The sequence below is a fragment of the Bombus huntii genome, chromosome 15, assembly GCF_024542735.1.
Source record: "Bombus huntii isolate Logan2020A chromosome 15, iyBomHunt1.1, whole genome shotgun sequence".
Taxonomy (NCBI): Eukaryota; Metazoa; Arthropoda; class Insecta; order Hymenoptera; family Apidae; genus Bombus; species Bombus huntii.
Genome location: NC_066252.1, coordinates 5,795,228 through 5,812,854, shown reverse-complemented (window position 1 = coordinate 5,812,854; position 17,627 = coordinate 5,795,228). Strand labels below are relative to the sequence as shown.

Genomic DNA, 17,627 nt, shown 5'->3' with positions numbered 1-17,627 from the left:
CGATGAAAGTTCGAGGGGGCGCCGTGCAATTTAAAGTTAGCTGCAAGCATGTGAAGCTTTAAGCACCGCGAGCTAGGGAACAGCATACCGGAAATCCGAGCCTTCGCCTAGTCGAACCGGTAACTTTTGTTCCGACCCTGAATATCTATTGTAAAACAATCCATTCTTGAGCAGCGTGTTGGTAAAGGGTAAACTAGGTCGCTTCCGGTCATGTTCGCGTGATTTATCGATCCACAGCGGCCAATTATTTCGATCTTTTGCTATTAGTGAGCTGTTAATTTTTATGCGCTCGTGGGAAATTCGAAAGCGCGAAAATACACAGAGTGCACGTGATATGGGAAAATATATAAAAGAGAACGATAGATTTTATGATCATCGGTGAATCTAGCGTTAAGAGTGAGATAAATTAGAGTGTGTTTTGATAACTGTTAGGATACATTGAAGTGGTACGTTTGAAACATTATTTTTTTGTTGAATAAAACGCGAAACGTAGTCACTGCAGCGACGATTCAACAATTGAATCGAAGAGATGAACTGATCTGAATTTCATCAATTTCGTTCGGCTCAATCCGATTTGCATTTCGCTCGGTTAAACTAGATTCTATGATAATTTATAATTGAATATTAGACTGAGATAAATTGGCCTGTGTTTCTATCATTAGCACGGCAAGTTAAGCTACTACGCGTGAAATATTACTTTCTCAACTAGAAAATATCATAACTACAAAGATAGAAGAATTTGATTTCAGCGACGCAAAATACCAGTCTAAATTTGATGAACTTCCTAGAGATTAATTCGATCTCTGCTTAATTCTACATTCTAAATGTGTAAAAATCATTATATAAAAAAGCAATATCCATATAACGAACTATTGCCTCGAGCAAATCCTCCAAAAATCAGACGACAATTAAATTAATTCAATATCGAAGCACATCCGAAACGACATTTTTCCCTCGACTACTCGATTATCACTCGACACACAACACGTCTCCATTCTTCTCACATTCGATTAAAGCATCATCAGCAGCCAGTCCTTATCGTCTCCTGACGAAAGACATCGATTCCTCGGAGTAGATCGAAACCACGCGTCCGCCGACGCTTACTTCGCGGAATTTTTTCCGTGGACGAGAGACGTCTCCGGCGCTATTATCCTGAAAGCTCGCGCGCGAGAGGTTCCATTCTGCTCGTCTACTTCACGGAACAATGGTGGCAGTACTTTAAAACCGCCTTCAACCGGCAGAGGGGTTCTGGTAGAAGCCGCGGCGTTTTAGCATGTTAAACGCGTGGGAATTGTCACGGAGTGCTCGTAATTCCTGAAAGAGCTGCTGGGTAGGTTTGTTTGCACGCGCGAGCCAATGCCACGCAATGGCTTAAGGCTTTTTCTTGCGGCGCCGCACCGCCCGAGGATTATTTTCCACAGCTCGCTGCGAAACAAATCGCGCTGATAACGACCAACTCTCTGAACAGCTTTCTATGCCTGTGTAATCCGGTGCAAAGCATCGTGGCAAAGCTTCGCTGACGCTGCGAAAATATAGGGAGAGTTCTCTCCCTCCCTCTCTCTCTCTCTCTCTCTTTCTCTTTTTTCTTTTCTCCCTTTTCTCGTCCCTGAGACTGTCGACCGTGTTCTTTTGACTGCGATATTGTTCGTTAAACGAATGTTTACGCTTTCACGACCAAGTTCAATGAAAGAGCGGTGTGAAGCTGTAGTTTCGTTTGACATGTTTGTTCTCGCGCGTTTGAACCGATTATGGTTGTCTTTTCTGTTCGTTTCATGGATTTGAGTGATAGCATTGTTTTGCAATGGAGAGGTTTGTCGTGATCGAGGAATGAATTCTATAGGAGTGTCTCGCGTTCGTCTAAAAGATTAATCTTCTTTAATTGTTTGGAAATAATATTCGAGAGATGAAAAGGTATGATATTTCGTTCATCATTAATTGAAGGACGAATTGTATCGCGGAATCTGTTTAAAAGATTAATTGCTTGCTGTAATTTCTTGTGTAAGGTTGTACGGAAATAATATTTGAAAAGTGAAATGGTATGGTATTTCGTTTGTCATAATTGTTCTGATCCATGGTGCTTTAACTCTACTGTAAGCTGGAGAGGTTTATTGTAACTGGAGAACGAATTGTGTCGCAGAATCTGTTTAAAAGATTAATTTTCTTAATCGTAGAAAAGGATTTCAAATAATAATTTCGTTATTGAATGGAGAGGTTTGTCAAGATTGGACTTCGAATTGCACAGGAGTGTCCTGTGTCCGTTTAAAAGATTGATTTCCTTCATTGTATAAAAATCCTATTTAACTTCGTAATGGTGTGTCTGTAGTGAATTGTGTTGAATTAAATACACCAACCATGAAAATAATTAAAATTGAATGTAGATGGTTGAATAATGTAGTTTTATTAACGCGATAACTACTTCGAGCAAGTTTAAGCTTGGTGCAGAATACTCTTGGCCTTTCCCTGTCAGAACTTTGTCAGGAAACATAAATAACGAAGAGCTGTTACTTCTTAAAAGTACGTAGAACAAAAATGAGGGGGAAATACGGTACTTCATTCTGCCGTTCCGAAATTAATTAAGTTGGCGAGTACGAAATGTTGTTTCTGTTGGACGTCGAGTTTGATAGGCTGATAGCTAGTTATTAAATTTCATCTTAATGCAATTTATAACGAGTATCGTAGAAACAATGTATAAAATTAAAATTACGAATTTCAAAACCGATGATTTTTGTACAATTTTTAATTTTATAAATCCTACTAAATGTTTCTTTTAATTGAAAATCCATCTTTTATACTCTCCAATCTACTGCGCACCCAGGAGGGTACTAATATTCAAATTTCTAGAAGAAGATAAAATAAAACTGACCCTATATCATATTGCGGTTACTTCATTACAATAATTACAATAACGACTGAAATCACAATATGTTTGTTACAACAATAACAAACCATAGACAATTGGAAATATTTCTTTGCGTTTCATCCTCCATCTCCTGTAAACCAAATCTTTCTTTGCTCGCGTGCTTCCCGCGAAACAACCTTTCCACAGCCTGGAAACTCGCATACCACTAAAAAAAATACACAACAACCCATCCTACCAAGCCAGTCACCGCTCTCAAACACTCGAAACCGTCTTTCCACAAGCGCTTCCGCTGTTAGCGAAGTAAGGGAACGATGGGGAAATTAGTTTGAGGGGAACAGATTAGGAGGTGAATTAGCCGTGTTTGCGCAGTCGTCTGCAGAACTTCTAATTCCACGTCGTTCTACTTACGCAGAAATGACTGAGGCGAGCGAAAACGAACACTGGGATTCGCTGATTGCATGCGTTCATTGCGATGGATTACGGTCTACCATATTGTGCGGTAACGATGCACAAAGAGAGAGAGAGAGAGAGAGAGAGTATATGCTCCTAATTATAAACATTAGAACACTTGTTATCTTTATACAGAAGATCACAGTTGATCTAGATTATTAGAGAAATAACTAATTAGAATCTTGGGTTTGTACAACATAATGATTCAGATTATAGGGCAACAAGTAGTGAAAATTACTTGCAAGAATTTTGAAACAGCATAACGAATTATTTAGCAATTATATAATAGACTCACGAAAACATTCGAGTATTTGAGCATTTGAGCACATGATACATTTTTTTTAATTTGATTTAATTTCAATTAAAAAGCAAATTACGAATTTATTTCAAATTCAGTATCGACCTTCATTTCTCATTTCACAATAATGAAATGTCAAAAACTTTTGTATAACATACGTAATACATGTATCCAGCAGAATTTTCTATAATTAATATTCGAATAGTTTCATGAGCCACTGTATGTCCAATACAATACTAAAACCTCTATAACATAATAATTCCTCTTATCCACCGGTTCTATTTTTGATTCGAAACTTCATCTACTAGCTCTATACAGGGTGGTCCATAACTGGTGGCACAATTGGGTACAGAGTGACTCGACGAGTGTACAAAATAAAACGAATATATAGAACGAAATTTGTTCATTTGATGTTTCGTTTCCAAGGAAATCGAGTTAAAAAATTTGTCAGCTATACTAAAACGCGTGGCCAATTCCGAGCTGAACAGGAGCAAACGATCGATAAGAGGATAAACTACACGCAAAAATAAATCAGAAACGTAGAATAAAATTTGTTGATAAGATGCTCCTTTTTCGAGAAAAATACATTTGAAAATGTATCTTTCGCGCGTGCAAGTCCAGTATTCTTAACTAAACATGTTCAAACTTCATTTTCCTAAAGATGAGTATTGACTTATTTTCGCATTTATAACAATCTCCTGCTTATTGTTTATTCGTACCAGTCTGTACTCGGCTAGTTTTAAATATACTTGATAAACTTCCAAACTCGATTTCCTCGGAAACCAGGAGCACCGCGCGAGAAAATTGAACTCCATATTTTATTTTTACACGTAGGATCATCCTGTACCCGATTGTACCCACCAGTTACCAGGTCGACCGCTCTGTGTAATATTAACTACACCGTGTTCAATGAAACTCTCGAAATGAACAGTTCCTTGTCGATATGGAAAATTAATAACATTAGCCAGGTGAAGAGGGAGTATAGGATTCTAGGGCGTTTGCTTCGGTATTCATAAGTCACGACTTTCCTCGTCAACTCTAACAGGTGAGGCGGGGTAATTCAATATCTTACGAGAGGTAATGGCTTTAGGGTTTGACAGTCGTAGCCCCAAGATGAACGTAAACTCTCCATCATCGGAGGAAAATCAACGGGGGGTTTGTAACCGGTGGCGGTGAATGTCGGAACAACCCTGGTTAAAGGAAAGATGGAAAGAGAAAGAGGGGAAAAGCTGTGTAGTTTCGTCAGCAAGATGGATGAGCCTCGGGTCATTCAGAACGGATTAATTTCAATATCCTGTTAATTTGACCTGTCGCGTCGACTTTAAACGCACCCAGCTTTACCTTGCGCTTCATCCCCTGCTGGAAAATTTACTAGAGAAGGGCGATGGCGTTCGTCTTCCCCGCTGCGGTCACGTTCAGGAACGATCGAGCTTTAATCGCTAGGAAATAAACGCTTGCTTCGTTGTGGTAATTGTTTCCAGCTACTGCTATTTCTCGTTCCTACGTGTTCCATTTTCGATGGCACCAACTAAGTGTTAATGGTGAATGTTTAACGTTTTCAGTAGTTTAGAGCTTCGCGTTTCGGATTCTCCATCTTGCCTGAACTACTGAATTTTTTAGCCTTTCGATTTACCGACCATGGAATCTGAGTTACGCAATTTTCAGATACTCGAATTTTTTGCACCCGAAGTAGTCGAAGTTTGAAATTTGTAAGTATGCGATTTTACAAGTTTTCGAGCTTACAAATTTTAGAAAGCTTGCACCTGCGGACACTCCGAGCACAGTTCTACGCGTGTAGAGCTTTTTCGATGGATTCTCGTCTACCAACGAACATAATTGCGTGTTCCTCGATCGACTGCATAAATAATCGCAGCATCTGCTCCTTTTACATTCGCAAATTTCCAGTACAGTTCAAACGAATGTGCGTTTTTAGAGCATCGGGGAGAAAACATAAATCGGTGGAATCTGCTAGTATTCGATCATTAAATTATGAAGGGTTTTCAGTGAATCCTGTGCATAGGGCACCTGTGAAATTTCAACGCCGTTAAATCGGCCATGAATTATTCCCCCGCTCATTATTCTTCTCTCTTTGTCATCGCGCACTGTCGAATCATTTCTGATACATTAAACTTTTAACCGTTCAATCGGTTTACGAATCTCGATTTCACGTCGTAGTTGATACAATTGTAAAAGAGATATTCCAAATCGAAAATAGAATTTATTTTTAATCCGCGGAAATTTTCTCGCGGAAGCCATTAAGCGTTTGCGATATTTTTAATGAATTTCGATCTCGAAGTCTTGTCTGAAAACGTCCCATCTCGAAACTTCCGAAACCGAGACGGAACTTTTTATGGTGAAACTTCTGTTGGAAATGCTCGACTTTAAAAATTCTTTGTTCCACGATACTGTCTATACCTTTGCTCGTTAAAACTTTCCCCTTGCTACTCGCTAATTTACCTCAAATTTCTTGCGATTTTCATTCTGCCGCATTAACGACTTCCCTAGTTCCCTAGTTTCGAATGATCAACTCATCCTAGAGTATTTAAAATTTGCCTCTTAGTTTATTAAAATTTTACCCGAATTAAGCCTCCCGCTATCTGTAGCGCCGCGAGCCTCCTCTTGAAAAATTTCTCACCTTTTTCTCTAATAGATTCCTGCAAATATCTCTTACAGACATCTGGAATATTTAATTTCTCGTCTGTGTCTTTCGACTTTGTACAGAATTACGATTTTGCAAAGAATTACAAAGATTATATTATATCATTCATTATAAAAATCCATAGAGTTTGTAATTTCGAAGTTTAGAGTTTGTTATTTCTGTTATTCCGTGGACAGTGGTAAACAGATAATTAAGGATATTTATTGATAGTGCTTCGATGCCCTGATTTATCCATTATTTGACGTTTAACATACGCAGATACACAAATTGGATAGTCGGTGATTCATCGTTTGTCGTTAAATATTTACCACCTTGTCTATTTGTCAACTTGTCGTTCGCTAATTTGACACTGGCTATCCGGTAATTCGCCACCTCCTCCGGCTAATAATTTGCTCCGATTGGGTGTTGTCGATCGATAACTATAATCACGTCTACATGGAGTTTCTTCAATCAGGGGGAGGAACTCCGGCAGAGTCGTAAAATCGCCTAACATAAAACGTGTAACTGAAGATACCTACGAAACGATCGAATTACGACACGTCTAAGCACCCTGTTAAATTTAAATGATCAAAACCGTAACATAATTTTTCTTGTAAAACTCGTTCCAGTATCCTTGTTTCATTGCCTGATTTAAAATTCCAAAATTTATAGGGAGCAAATAGACATTTTTTGAATAGAAAATTTATCGAAGGAGATCGTGTCGGTAAAATTTTCTCAGAAAACGGTTTAGAAAACATTAGGAAATCGTACCATATAATTATTAAAGTCTATATAATTTATACGTTCACTTGTATATAATTTGCATTATTATTTTTATGTTATTTGAATATTATACTTTTTCATTCTCTTTGCTCGCGAAATTATTTTTCGTAGTGAAGTAACTTTATTTTATCAGAAAAATGTGACCTGACGTAATACTATATATTGGTTTTATATATTGGCATGGAACCATTAGCACATTCGCTACAATTAAAATATGTTTACCAGTTCGCTATATTTTTATTTCGAATAATATTTATTTTACCAGCGGCCACTTTTTTCTTTTCTCCTGTTAAATTTTTCTGTCCGAATGCACATATTTGAAAACAAAATACAATGGAACCTATGGATAAGCTGCTGGGTAACTGAAAATTAAACACATACCATAACATATCGTACTTTGTTTTAGATTTTTGTTCCCGTGTTGTTATTTACAGTTTCAATTATCTGTAGTATTCGTAATAATGAACTTTCCGTAAATAAATAAATAAAATTAGAAGAAATCGCTAAACTGATTAATCCCCGAAATATCACTTATAAATAGTAAAGTACGTGATAAGCATCGAATTGAATTTGCTGTCGCTTGAAAAATCGTCGGATAATTGGAATCGATCGGGTAATTCGTCACCCGCAGGGTGATCGATGCAAATCCATGCAAATCAAGGCAGCAGTTTGATCCGAAGCTAACCCGAATATAAATAAATAAATTTAGGAGAAATTCACGATTGTGAATTTCCTGTAAATAAATAAACAAAATTAGAAAAGAACCATTAAGCTGCATAATTAGCGAAATATCATCGCTTATAGAGAAATGAACCTTTCAAACTCATGAAGCTATCGACGCTGGTGATTTGACTTGAAAAATCGCCGGATAATTCGAATCGATCGGGTAATTCGTTACCCGCAGGGCGATCGATCCAAATTAATGCAAATGAAGCCAGTAGTTTGATCCCGTTGCAGGCCGGACTGCACGCCAGTGGTAGTGGAACGTTATAAATCAGACGTAACAGCTTCGGACCTGAACGCTTGACATAAGGACGCTTGATTGCCGGTATCCAAGCGTGTCGCAAGATTGCCATGCCGAAGCTTGCAATATTCGCCGTTGTTTCTCTTATGGAGAGACGAGCAGCTCGTTTCGAGTACCGAAGTTATAATTTATATCGTGGCGGAAAAACGACGATGGAACAACGCGTAGTCCGTGGCAGCATTGTATCGTAACGCGATAGTTTATGCATTTTTCCACGGAGCTGATCTTTTTTTACGGTTATCGAGGCACGAGCCGTGAATTCCAGTTGAACAGTAAAATTACGATACCCGTTACGATCGCTACGAAATTGTTATCGACCATCCGTTTATCACGTCCTCGGGAAAATTAGTTTTTGTTGTCGCGACATAGTATTATAACCGTTAAAGGTAATGGAATGTTCGATACGATAAATCGCGCGACGAAAGTGGGCCAATGATGTTTATGGCGATCCTCTCTGTTTTGCTTGCTTTATTAGGAGATATTTCATCAAGATCGTAAACCACTCGGTACTACGTGGTACTAAGATTCGGACTAAAGGAAATTTTTCCTGACAAGTACCGGTGAAAATGCATGTGCGATATATCTTCTGTGAGATATAAGGATGCTTTAGAGAGAGATATCGATAACCTGGATACAAATAAATATCGATGAATTAAAATATCATGAAGATACGTATCACATAAGTGATCATTTTCTTAATAATTTCTCATTGACAGACTCCATAACCTCTTGCGTATCGTTACATTTTTCTTAATTGTAAATTAGATCGTAATCACATTTGCAAGGATAAACTAATTTTCTAACTAAAATTTACTTATCTCCATTAATCTCTAACTTTGTAATTAAGTATCTGGTTAACGCGTTAAGTAATAATGTTACTAGTATAGTAGCAATGTTAATGTAGTAATGTACGTTATTGCTCACTGTTACTTCTGACATAAAGATAATGAAATGTTTGTAACGACTTATTTAATTTCACTTTGTTTAGCTTCGTTCCGAATAAAATTTCGTCAAGCTTAATGGAAATTGACAACAGTGAAGATAAAACGGGAAGATTAAATATGTCGAGACAATCAGAAGTTACAGGTTGGCTAAACGTTGTTAGTTACGCGGCAACGAGGTTGAAACGCTCAGGAGTGTTGATTGTCCTGCGTTTCGTTGGTTTATTCAATTAGGTGACTCTCTGGACACCCGGTAGGTGGTCGTTATCCTCGTCTAAAGCGTACGCGTGTAAACCGCGTATAGGGATACAACAAAACTGTGCTGTACGATAAGCCGAATATCCTTGGCTTTATATATTTATGTATCAAACATTGATAAGTGTTGAGGGGAAAAAAACGACGTCGTCGCGCTAGAATATCGAAAATCGATTACCTTCGCTTTACTACCTGGCTTGTATCTACGAGAAGTGGATGCGCATTGAAATAGATTGAATTCGTAGTCGCACCTTCGAAGGAATTTCGAGCCGAAAGTCACATCGACAATTTTTTCGGCTATCGATCGACCTGTGTACCTGTGAAACTTACTTTATTTTATTTATCGTTATTGTTTATCGTTATCGTTTACTGTTGAAACTTAACTGTCGAAGTAATACCATTGGTATCTTAATTCACATTTTAGTAAATGTTACTTAGAAACACCAAGATGAAATAAATCATTATTTTTTTTTTTTTTTTTGTAAGCTCTTTGCGTTTCCTAAAAATCTTGTCGCTTTCGTGAAAATTATGTCGCTTTCTTTATATGATAATTTTGTGAAGATACAATGCTTGCAGTTTTTTCCTCAAATTTTACTATGAACTTCTCGTACAACCCGATAAATATTCAGTTCCTCGACAACGTTAAACGCTTCGTCCACGTAATAACTGGTAACAACTTGCTACTCGCGCGATCCGGTTAATCATACACCCTTTACTCAAATTAAAACTGAAGCGCCCTTGAGTAGCTTGCTCGTAGCCAACAGTTCGTAGAACACGCGAAGCCTAACCTAGCGTCGCAGAGAGTTCAGTGTTTGTTCAACATGGGGCTACGCTATATCTGATCTATGCGCATAGAAATTGCGGCGTAAGCTGCGCACCGCGGCGGGAGTAAGTCGGCAGACGGAGATTTAGATTAGACACGGATTAGTCTGGACAAAACTGCAATGTTGGGACCCGTAGATTTCCGGATTCGATCGTTTGCTACACGTCTGCGGATACGTCCTTCCACCGACCGGGCAAATTAGATTGCGAGAAGCACGTGTGTCGCGTGGATACGTTGCGAGACATCTTTGTCGCCTCGGCTTTTCCGCCCGCGAGATATGGAGCAAATTGAAACGAGCTTTCTCTTCAGACAAGCTTTGATCCATATAGAATGAAGTTTGGGGTCAAGATAGAGGGAAATTCAGTAACGAAAGTTTGTCTGACTTGCGAATTTTGGCCACTTGAAAAGCGTTATCTGACTAGAACTTTGTTTCAGCTTTAAATTAATTAACACTTCGACTGTCGGGTTATTCAATTTTTTGGAACCATTAAAACAAGATGAACACGAACCAATAAATTTCTGATAATCCGAATGACTGAGATAACGTTGTTAGGAAAAAGTGTACAAAATTTGATACAATATGATATTTGTAGCATAGTTCGATCTGCTGCGATTGCCAGGGAAAAATATATGAAATTCGCGCGACAGTCAATGAGTCAAATGAATAGAAATGATTTGTTAGCCTGGATGAGATTTTGCTCTAGATGTCAGTGAATAAAATTCGATGGATTTTTCTTCTGTCGTAGATATCAGTGGACAAATTTTCCTCTAGATGGAATTTTCCCCTGCCAATGTGATAATTGTCACCGATTCAAATTTCCTACGGATAAAATTTTCCTCTAGCGATAACTGGAATTTCCTCCTAGAGATGTGATAGTCGTCGGTGAATGAAATTTCCTTTAGATGGAATTTTTCGCTAGCAACGTGACAATCGTTAGTGAATGGCATTTCCATTGAATGAAATTTTTTCTAGCCTTGCGATAGATATCAGTGAATAAAGTTTCCTCTAGCGGTGGAAAAAATCTTTTTCACGTACAATCGCTCCGCGGCTTGGAAAATATTCTTTTCATAAATTGGCAAGTCAAAATTGCCGCTTTTTCTTCGATTTTGCCTACATGAAAACATGTTCAAACTCGTCAACGAGAAACGATACATAAATTAGCCCTATCAATTGGAACGTGGTGAAATCAGTACGAATTTAGACTGGCAAAGAATCGAATACTTCCGGCTAATGATAGATCGATTAACTGACAGTAAATCGATCCACATTAATGCAAATGGAGCCAGGTCTGATCGCGTTACAACCTCTGGTACACATGCATCGCTGGCTGAACGTATAAATCAGTCTTAACAACATCGAATCGCAACGTCTAACGTAAGGTCTGTCATGCTTGACCCTCACCCTGAAAACATTTATGTTACATCCTCTAGATTCAACTCTTGGCTATTTTGCGTCTCTAACAACATAAGCCAAATGTTTGATCCCACCGCCTAATCAGAATTGATCAATCGATTCACGGTGATGAATTGATTGATCACCACGATCGATCAATTTCATCGACCCTCAATACCTTCTCATAATGTTAATAAAGTGAACCGTTTCTGCTCATTTTGCATAGAAATAAAATTATCCTGCGAAGCTTTGTTCGTCTTAAACGTATTTTTATAATTTTCAAAATGTTACAATGTAAATGATACAAGCGAGGATATTTCTTAGCCTTGCCGATTATTTATTCGCTTAATCATAGTAATCTTAATAATATTGTGGTATCGTAACTACTATAATTAATTAGTTTATTAATAATAAATGGATTAAACAGAAAACAACGGTTATTTAACATGAACTAATCGTAAGAACGTATTCTAATTAATTAACAACTCTCGTCAACACAGATTCAACTCTCTCTCTCAACAACGCTAACAACACTATCTCGACAACGCAATCCGCACTCTCTGGCTTCTCAACTCATACTGCCGTTAATTCGTTTATGTCTCTTAGCAACTCTTTGTCTTTTGTCTTATATCTTTTGTTTAAGCCCCATCATGCACATGCTCAGCAACCGCTTGTTTATAATTCGCACGACACCCCCCCCCAGACCCCTCGTCCACGATACTACAATATACAAAAGTTCGACGTTTTCTATCTATTAGTAATAGATGTATTTAAATGTTAGGATTAACGACTAGAAATTTAATAGACAATTTGAATGACAATAGTTATAACACCAGACTATGAATTTTTATGAATTTTTTATCAACGCGACTACCGAAATTCCTTTGTTTGTTGTATCGTATAATCCCGTCTGTGAACTTCGTGACAACCAAATGCGGATTTACATTTTTACAGAACGCCATTTGAAGAAATTTTGTTATTGCCTATGCAATTTGCTCTCTGAACGTTATAAGAAATGCGAATTTCTATTTTCCCGACACACAGCTAAAGAAATTCTTCTATTTGCAATATAATTTGCTCTCTGAACTTTATACGAGCTAGCAGATGAATCTCTAAATGCCAATTCCCCGATCGTCTCGTTAGTACGAGAGTAACCATTTGCATAGTAGCAAAATCAATTGGAAAGCGCGTATCTCTCGATATCCATCGAAGCGTAGCTTTCAAACTTGATCAACTTCCGTGCACAACAAACTGGAAACAAGCCGCGGTATTTATACCGTAGCGCTCAATTTCCCTGCAAAAGAATGCAAAAGAAACCGCAAAACCGCGAAAGCCAGTATCCAGAATGGAGTACATCGGCAACTTTCTTCCCCTTGCAGCCCTCGGTCCTTTCCTCGTGGTCGCGTGTGGCTAAAGTAAACAAAGAGAGGGCTCGTTGCAATGCAAATTCACGACGGTTCTCGCGATTACAAAGCCATTAAAGAGCAGCCTATGCAAATGAGAGCGCGTTATATCCCTCCCCGTTATCGTTTTTCTCGCGCTTCTCTCTTGTGTCTTTTTTCCTTTCGTCCTTTTCTAACTCTTGGCCGGGCTTTCCTCTTCAGCTACTACTTGGCAACGACGGAAGAGGAGTCGGCGGTGCAACATTTGTACAGGATATCCACGAAGACCGGTAGAGGGCGGAAACCAAAGTGTTTAAGCTGTGGCATCGTACGGGAAACCGATAGGAACCGGTGCCTCTACAATACCGCGAAATTTTCCACGGATCATTCGCATTACGTGCTCACTTGCGCCGGACCTGGAGTGCCTGACATCGCCATTTACAACAAGGTGAGCTTAAACTACGTATGGGTAACGCGTAGAAAGTCGTACACTTGAAACATTTTGGTCACGCGATGTTTAATTCCAATTTTTGAAATTTTACTGTCAAGACACCTTATCGATCTCTGCAATATAATCTAATTTTATGAATTTCCTCCGCTGTTTGTTTCGTGGAGTTAACTAATTATGCCACGATAAAATTTATTCTGAGAAAGATGATATTTATGATCGATATATTTATTTATCGTGAAGTAATCTTATTATCTAAGGCTAATAGAGATTAGCCTCAATCCGATTGAGTGTCAAGCTACAGATAAAATAGAGAAATTTCTGTCAAATTGATAAAGAGACTATCGCGATTAAATCTCACAATAATATTTAACGCCTGCAGTCTACTAATGGAGCATAGAATCAAAACGGTAATTACTAGCGTAATTAGTATCGAATTAATCATGAACTAACCACTGACTGTAATCGGTGTTTGTATCCATAATTCGTTGCGTGCATGCAGCGACTATAGAGTCGGCGTTAGAGATAAAAGGATTAAAAAGTTTCAAATTGAAATCCACGTTCGAAGGAGCGGAAAATTCTTCGATATAACAATACGACAATAGCTGAACGGAAGAATAATTCGTGTTCTTTCGAAATTTTGCTTGGTATCTCACTCTTGCTTCACGCCTCGACAAAATTGGCAGACGTATTTCACCGGTGATATTCCATCTCTGAGACCCGAAAGGTCTCGAATCCATTTCAACTGCCGCGAAAATCTGTTTGCCATGGATTCGCCGAATTTTAATCCCACACATACGACATAATTTTCCCTAGCTACGTTTCCCTCTATAACTCACGCAAATATATGTATTTCGTCGTTTCCCACTGGCAGCTCCCTTCGGTTGACTGAATAAACGAACTAGCTGACATGTTTCGCGTCGGTTCTTCGCTAAAAAAAACGCAGACCAGTCTGGTAGAACGACAATGACGCATTTCTTTCAAAATTAATCAATTGTTGTATACAAAATTTTCCAGCGTTCACGAGTCTCGGTATAATTATTACGTTTGTACGGCATTCGTTCTTCCAACCTGTTAATTTCAAAGTAATTTGGGAAATTATTTGGGAATTTCGTAACACGCATGAACAACAAGGAATAATTAAAAGAACAAGGAATTAATTAAATAACAACAAGGAATAATTAAAATCTTGCGAAGATGTTGATTATTAGCGAACAATGGATGTTAAGTCCATTGATATTTAGATCTTCAGAAACGCGTTTGCAAAGCAATTACGATTTTGTTCGATCTCAAAGTTTGCTAAAGCGCAGCACAAATTGAAAAGGAGCCAATGATCAAAACCTGACCTAAATCCTGACGTCTGAGCAACAAGAGCGGCGAGAACGAAGAAAGAAATGCGAAAGAATTGGAAGATTCGATTTCTAGGGTCGTTCGGTGCATAAGCAACGGCCACCGATAAATCGTCGATCCTCCATGGGCCGAATGATTTGTCAGTGTCCAGGAAGCGGTGGCGCTCGGGCCACCTCGACGGTTCTCTATCTATGTTTTGTGCTGGCGCTTATTGTCAAAGAGTCACCTCCTCGTGGGAAAGCGAGGCGAATAGACGCGACAGATTTAAACGCGCGAGTAGAACCGGCGACCTGACTATCCGGTATCCTCGATAACCCGAATTTCCAGCGCCGCCACTAAAATCTTCTTTACCTCTCAGCGCATCGTTCGCAGAATTTCAGCCTGGCGAGCTTTATTCAAACGATCTGTCTCGTCTCTAACCATACCGGTGCTACCATCGAATTTATTTGGAAATATTGAACTTATAGGAAAATAAAATATTGAAAGTCGGATTGTAAATCCTGGCGATTCCTTCCGATCTTATTCCTTAATACTTTTCCTGTCTGGAACTTTCTAGCATTTATTTCACTTTCCACGGATAATATCGTGAAAGAGGTCGTAAATGTCTTTTAATGTTTTTGACTTACTACAATTCAGCACGATTACGCAATTGAATGAAATAAACTCAAAGTCGACCGTGAGTTTTGACAATTTTCTTTCCATCTTACGCCTCTTAATCATTTCCATGTAATTTCTATTCGTTGTTTTCCTCCTCCGGCATTTGCTTCTTCTTTCGTTGGGTAATATCGAGAAAAGATCGTAAAAATGGTTAATTTCGATCGATGTTATTACGAATTTAATAGAATCAAGATTCCTGATGTTTCCTAGCGTTTCTCGATGGATCTTGGTTCCAACCATCTGTTTCCTTTCAACGAGTGATATTCTACGATAGGAAGTTTGTAATTTTAATTGAATTTCGTAATTTCCATAACCCTGGCCAACGTGGCCGCTATCTTAGCCCCACGAGGAGCTTTTTCTCGTTCTTCGCGGCGAGTTTCATTTTCTCCGAGCATATTTAAAAGCGTGGAAAGTTTATTTGGAAATATTCAAACGAAAATTGAAGTTATCGCGGGCTGCAGTTTTGTTTCGTCCCTGCTACCGCCCTCTCATCCCCCTTCTCGTTCAACTCTCAACCGATCGAATTTTAATTTAATTTCTTAATCCTGCTCGTTTAAGCTCGCTTCACCACCGTCTTTTGCTCCGTCGCGAGCGAAACGTTTTATTGCTCTCTCCTTCTTTTTCGCTCTGTTTCTTTTCACTTTCCCCTCTCATCTGCCGGGGCTTCTGAAAATTTCTATGAAAGTATTAAAATTTAATTGTATACCTTTTAGCGAGAAATACGTAACAAAGAAGGGAACGACCGAGAAGGAAGGATGGCGGGGCTGTTATCCAATGAATTCTAAAATTATCGCTTTTAACCGTATCGCCAGCATCAGAGAGAATGAATAGAGTATTAAACAATCAGGTTATATGCTTTATAATCGTTTAACAAATCGCCAGCAACAACCTCTAACGGTTCGCTGCGAGGGAAATACGATACCGTTATCAGTTCGTCGAATTAAATAAATTTTCCCGCCGTTTAACAAACAGCAAACACGATTCGACTAGCTCAGCCATTTTGTTCCACCTCCGTGATCACGCGTACACGAGTTTCGATGTCTGACAACGATTACGTGCATACGTAATTGCATCACTGCGTTATTCGAAATCGATACGCGCTGCAATTTTTAGTTTCATACTTATTTACTTTGTAAAAATTTGTTCGACGACTTTTCCTTTTTACAGAAATTTTCTTCGCTCTGCTTTTCGATCAGTGCTAGTTCACTCAAAGGATGGGCTTTGAAAGTGGTCTTTGGATTATTTTGTAGAATTTGAGCGGAATTATCATTCAACGGTTTCTTTAACCCAAACTTTACGTTTTCGTTACACTCCAGAGTTACGATTATACGTAATTACTATAACGCGGATATTTATGCAGTTGATTTGCAGGAAATGCAGGAAATTTGAAAGTGGAAAATTATGGAACACACATAGCATGGAAAAATATATAAGATATTGGAAGTATAGCGCTTGCTATATTACTTGGTAGGTGAAAGAATTTTCTACCGAGATTCTAAAACATGAAAATCACGTTCGTTACACTCCAGAGTTACGATTATGCGTAATTACTATAACGCGGATTTTTATACAGTTGGAGGAAATTTGAAAGTGGAAAATTATATAAGATATTGGAAGTATAGCGCTTGCTATATTACTTGGTAGGTGAAAGAATCTTTTACCGAGGTTCTACCTTCTTAATTATATTCTAGAAAATATGAATTTGCATAAAAATCCGCGGTCTAATAACAATCACTTTACCACAATATACGAACAATTTTATTTTTTTTTAAGCAAATTCGCTTACTGCATAGCGGTAACAAAGGATTTTTCATTCAGCTCTTCGCTCTGCTTTCATAGAATAAAATATTTCACTTCTAAAAACAATGATCTGACCAAGTATACAGGCTGACGTTTTTCAACGTTGTATTTCGATAGCTTATGCTGTGTTTCATAAATATGAAAATTATAATGCGCTCTGAAATATCAAACAGATCTGACAAAATATGTGAAATTCAAACGAATTCGTAACTGGTTCGATATAAAGAGAGAAAATGAATTTGTCCGCCTAATGCTTCGTTCGTGCTTTTTTACTTTTTGATATCATCGAAACGTAAAGTTTCCTTTCAATAAGAGATGCGAGTATTCTATTACATTCCAAAATATCAAATAGGTACAAGTTCACAAGAATTACAGCTCGAGTTTCCTCTGACGACTACGATGGTATTCCAACGATGAAAGTTTCATCCGCGTAGAACTCGAAAACGTTTCCTCGCGCCTCGATTCCAACACTCGAACTCGCACGCTTCCAAAACACTTGCGTATCAACTTTCGATCTCCTGCTCC

The 17,627-nt window shown here is 38.4% G+C and overlaps 1 protein-coding gene across 7 annotated transcripts in view; it reads left to right on the top strand.

Moving 5' to 3' along the window:
* LOC126873902 (venom dipeptidyl peptidase 4-like) overlaps positions 1-17,627 on the top strand; it is a 303,798-nt gene that overhangs the window by 257,150 nt on the left and 29,021 nt on the right. For all 7 annotated transcript variants that reach the window (XM_050635247.1, XM_050635250.1, XM_050635249.1 and 4 more), the window contains one exon: positions 13,070-13,295. In XM_050635247.1, the coding sequence (XP_050491204.1) occupies positions 13,070-13,295 (226 nt within the window). The remainder of the gene's footprint in view (positions 1-13,069; positions 13,296-17,627) is intronic.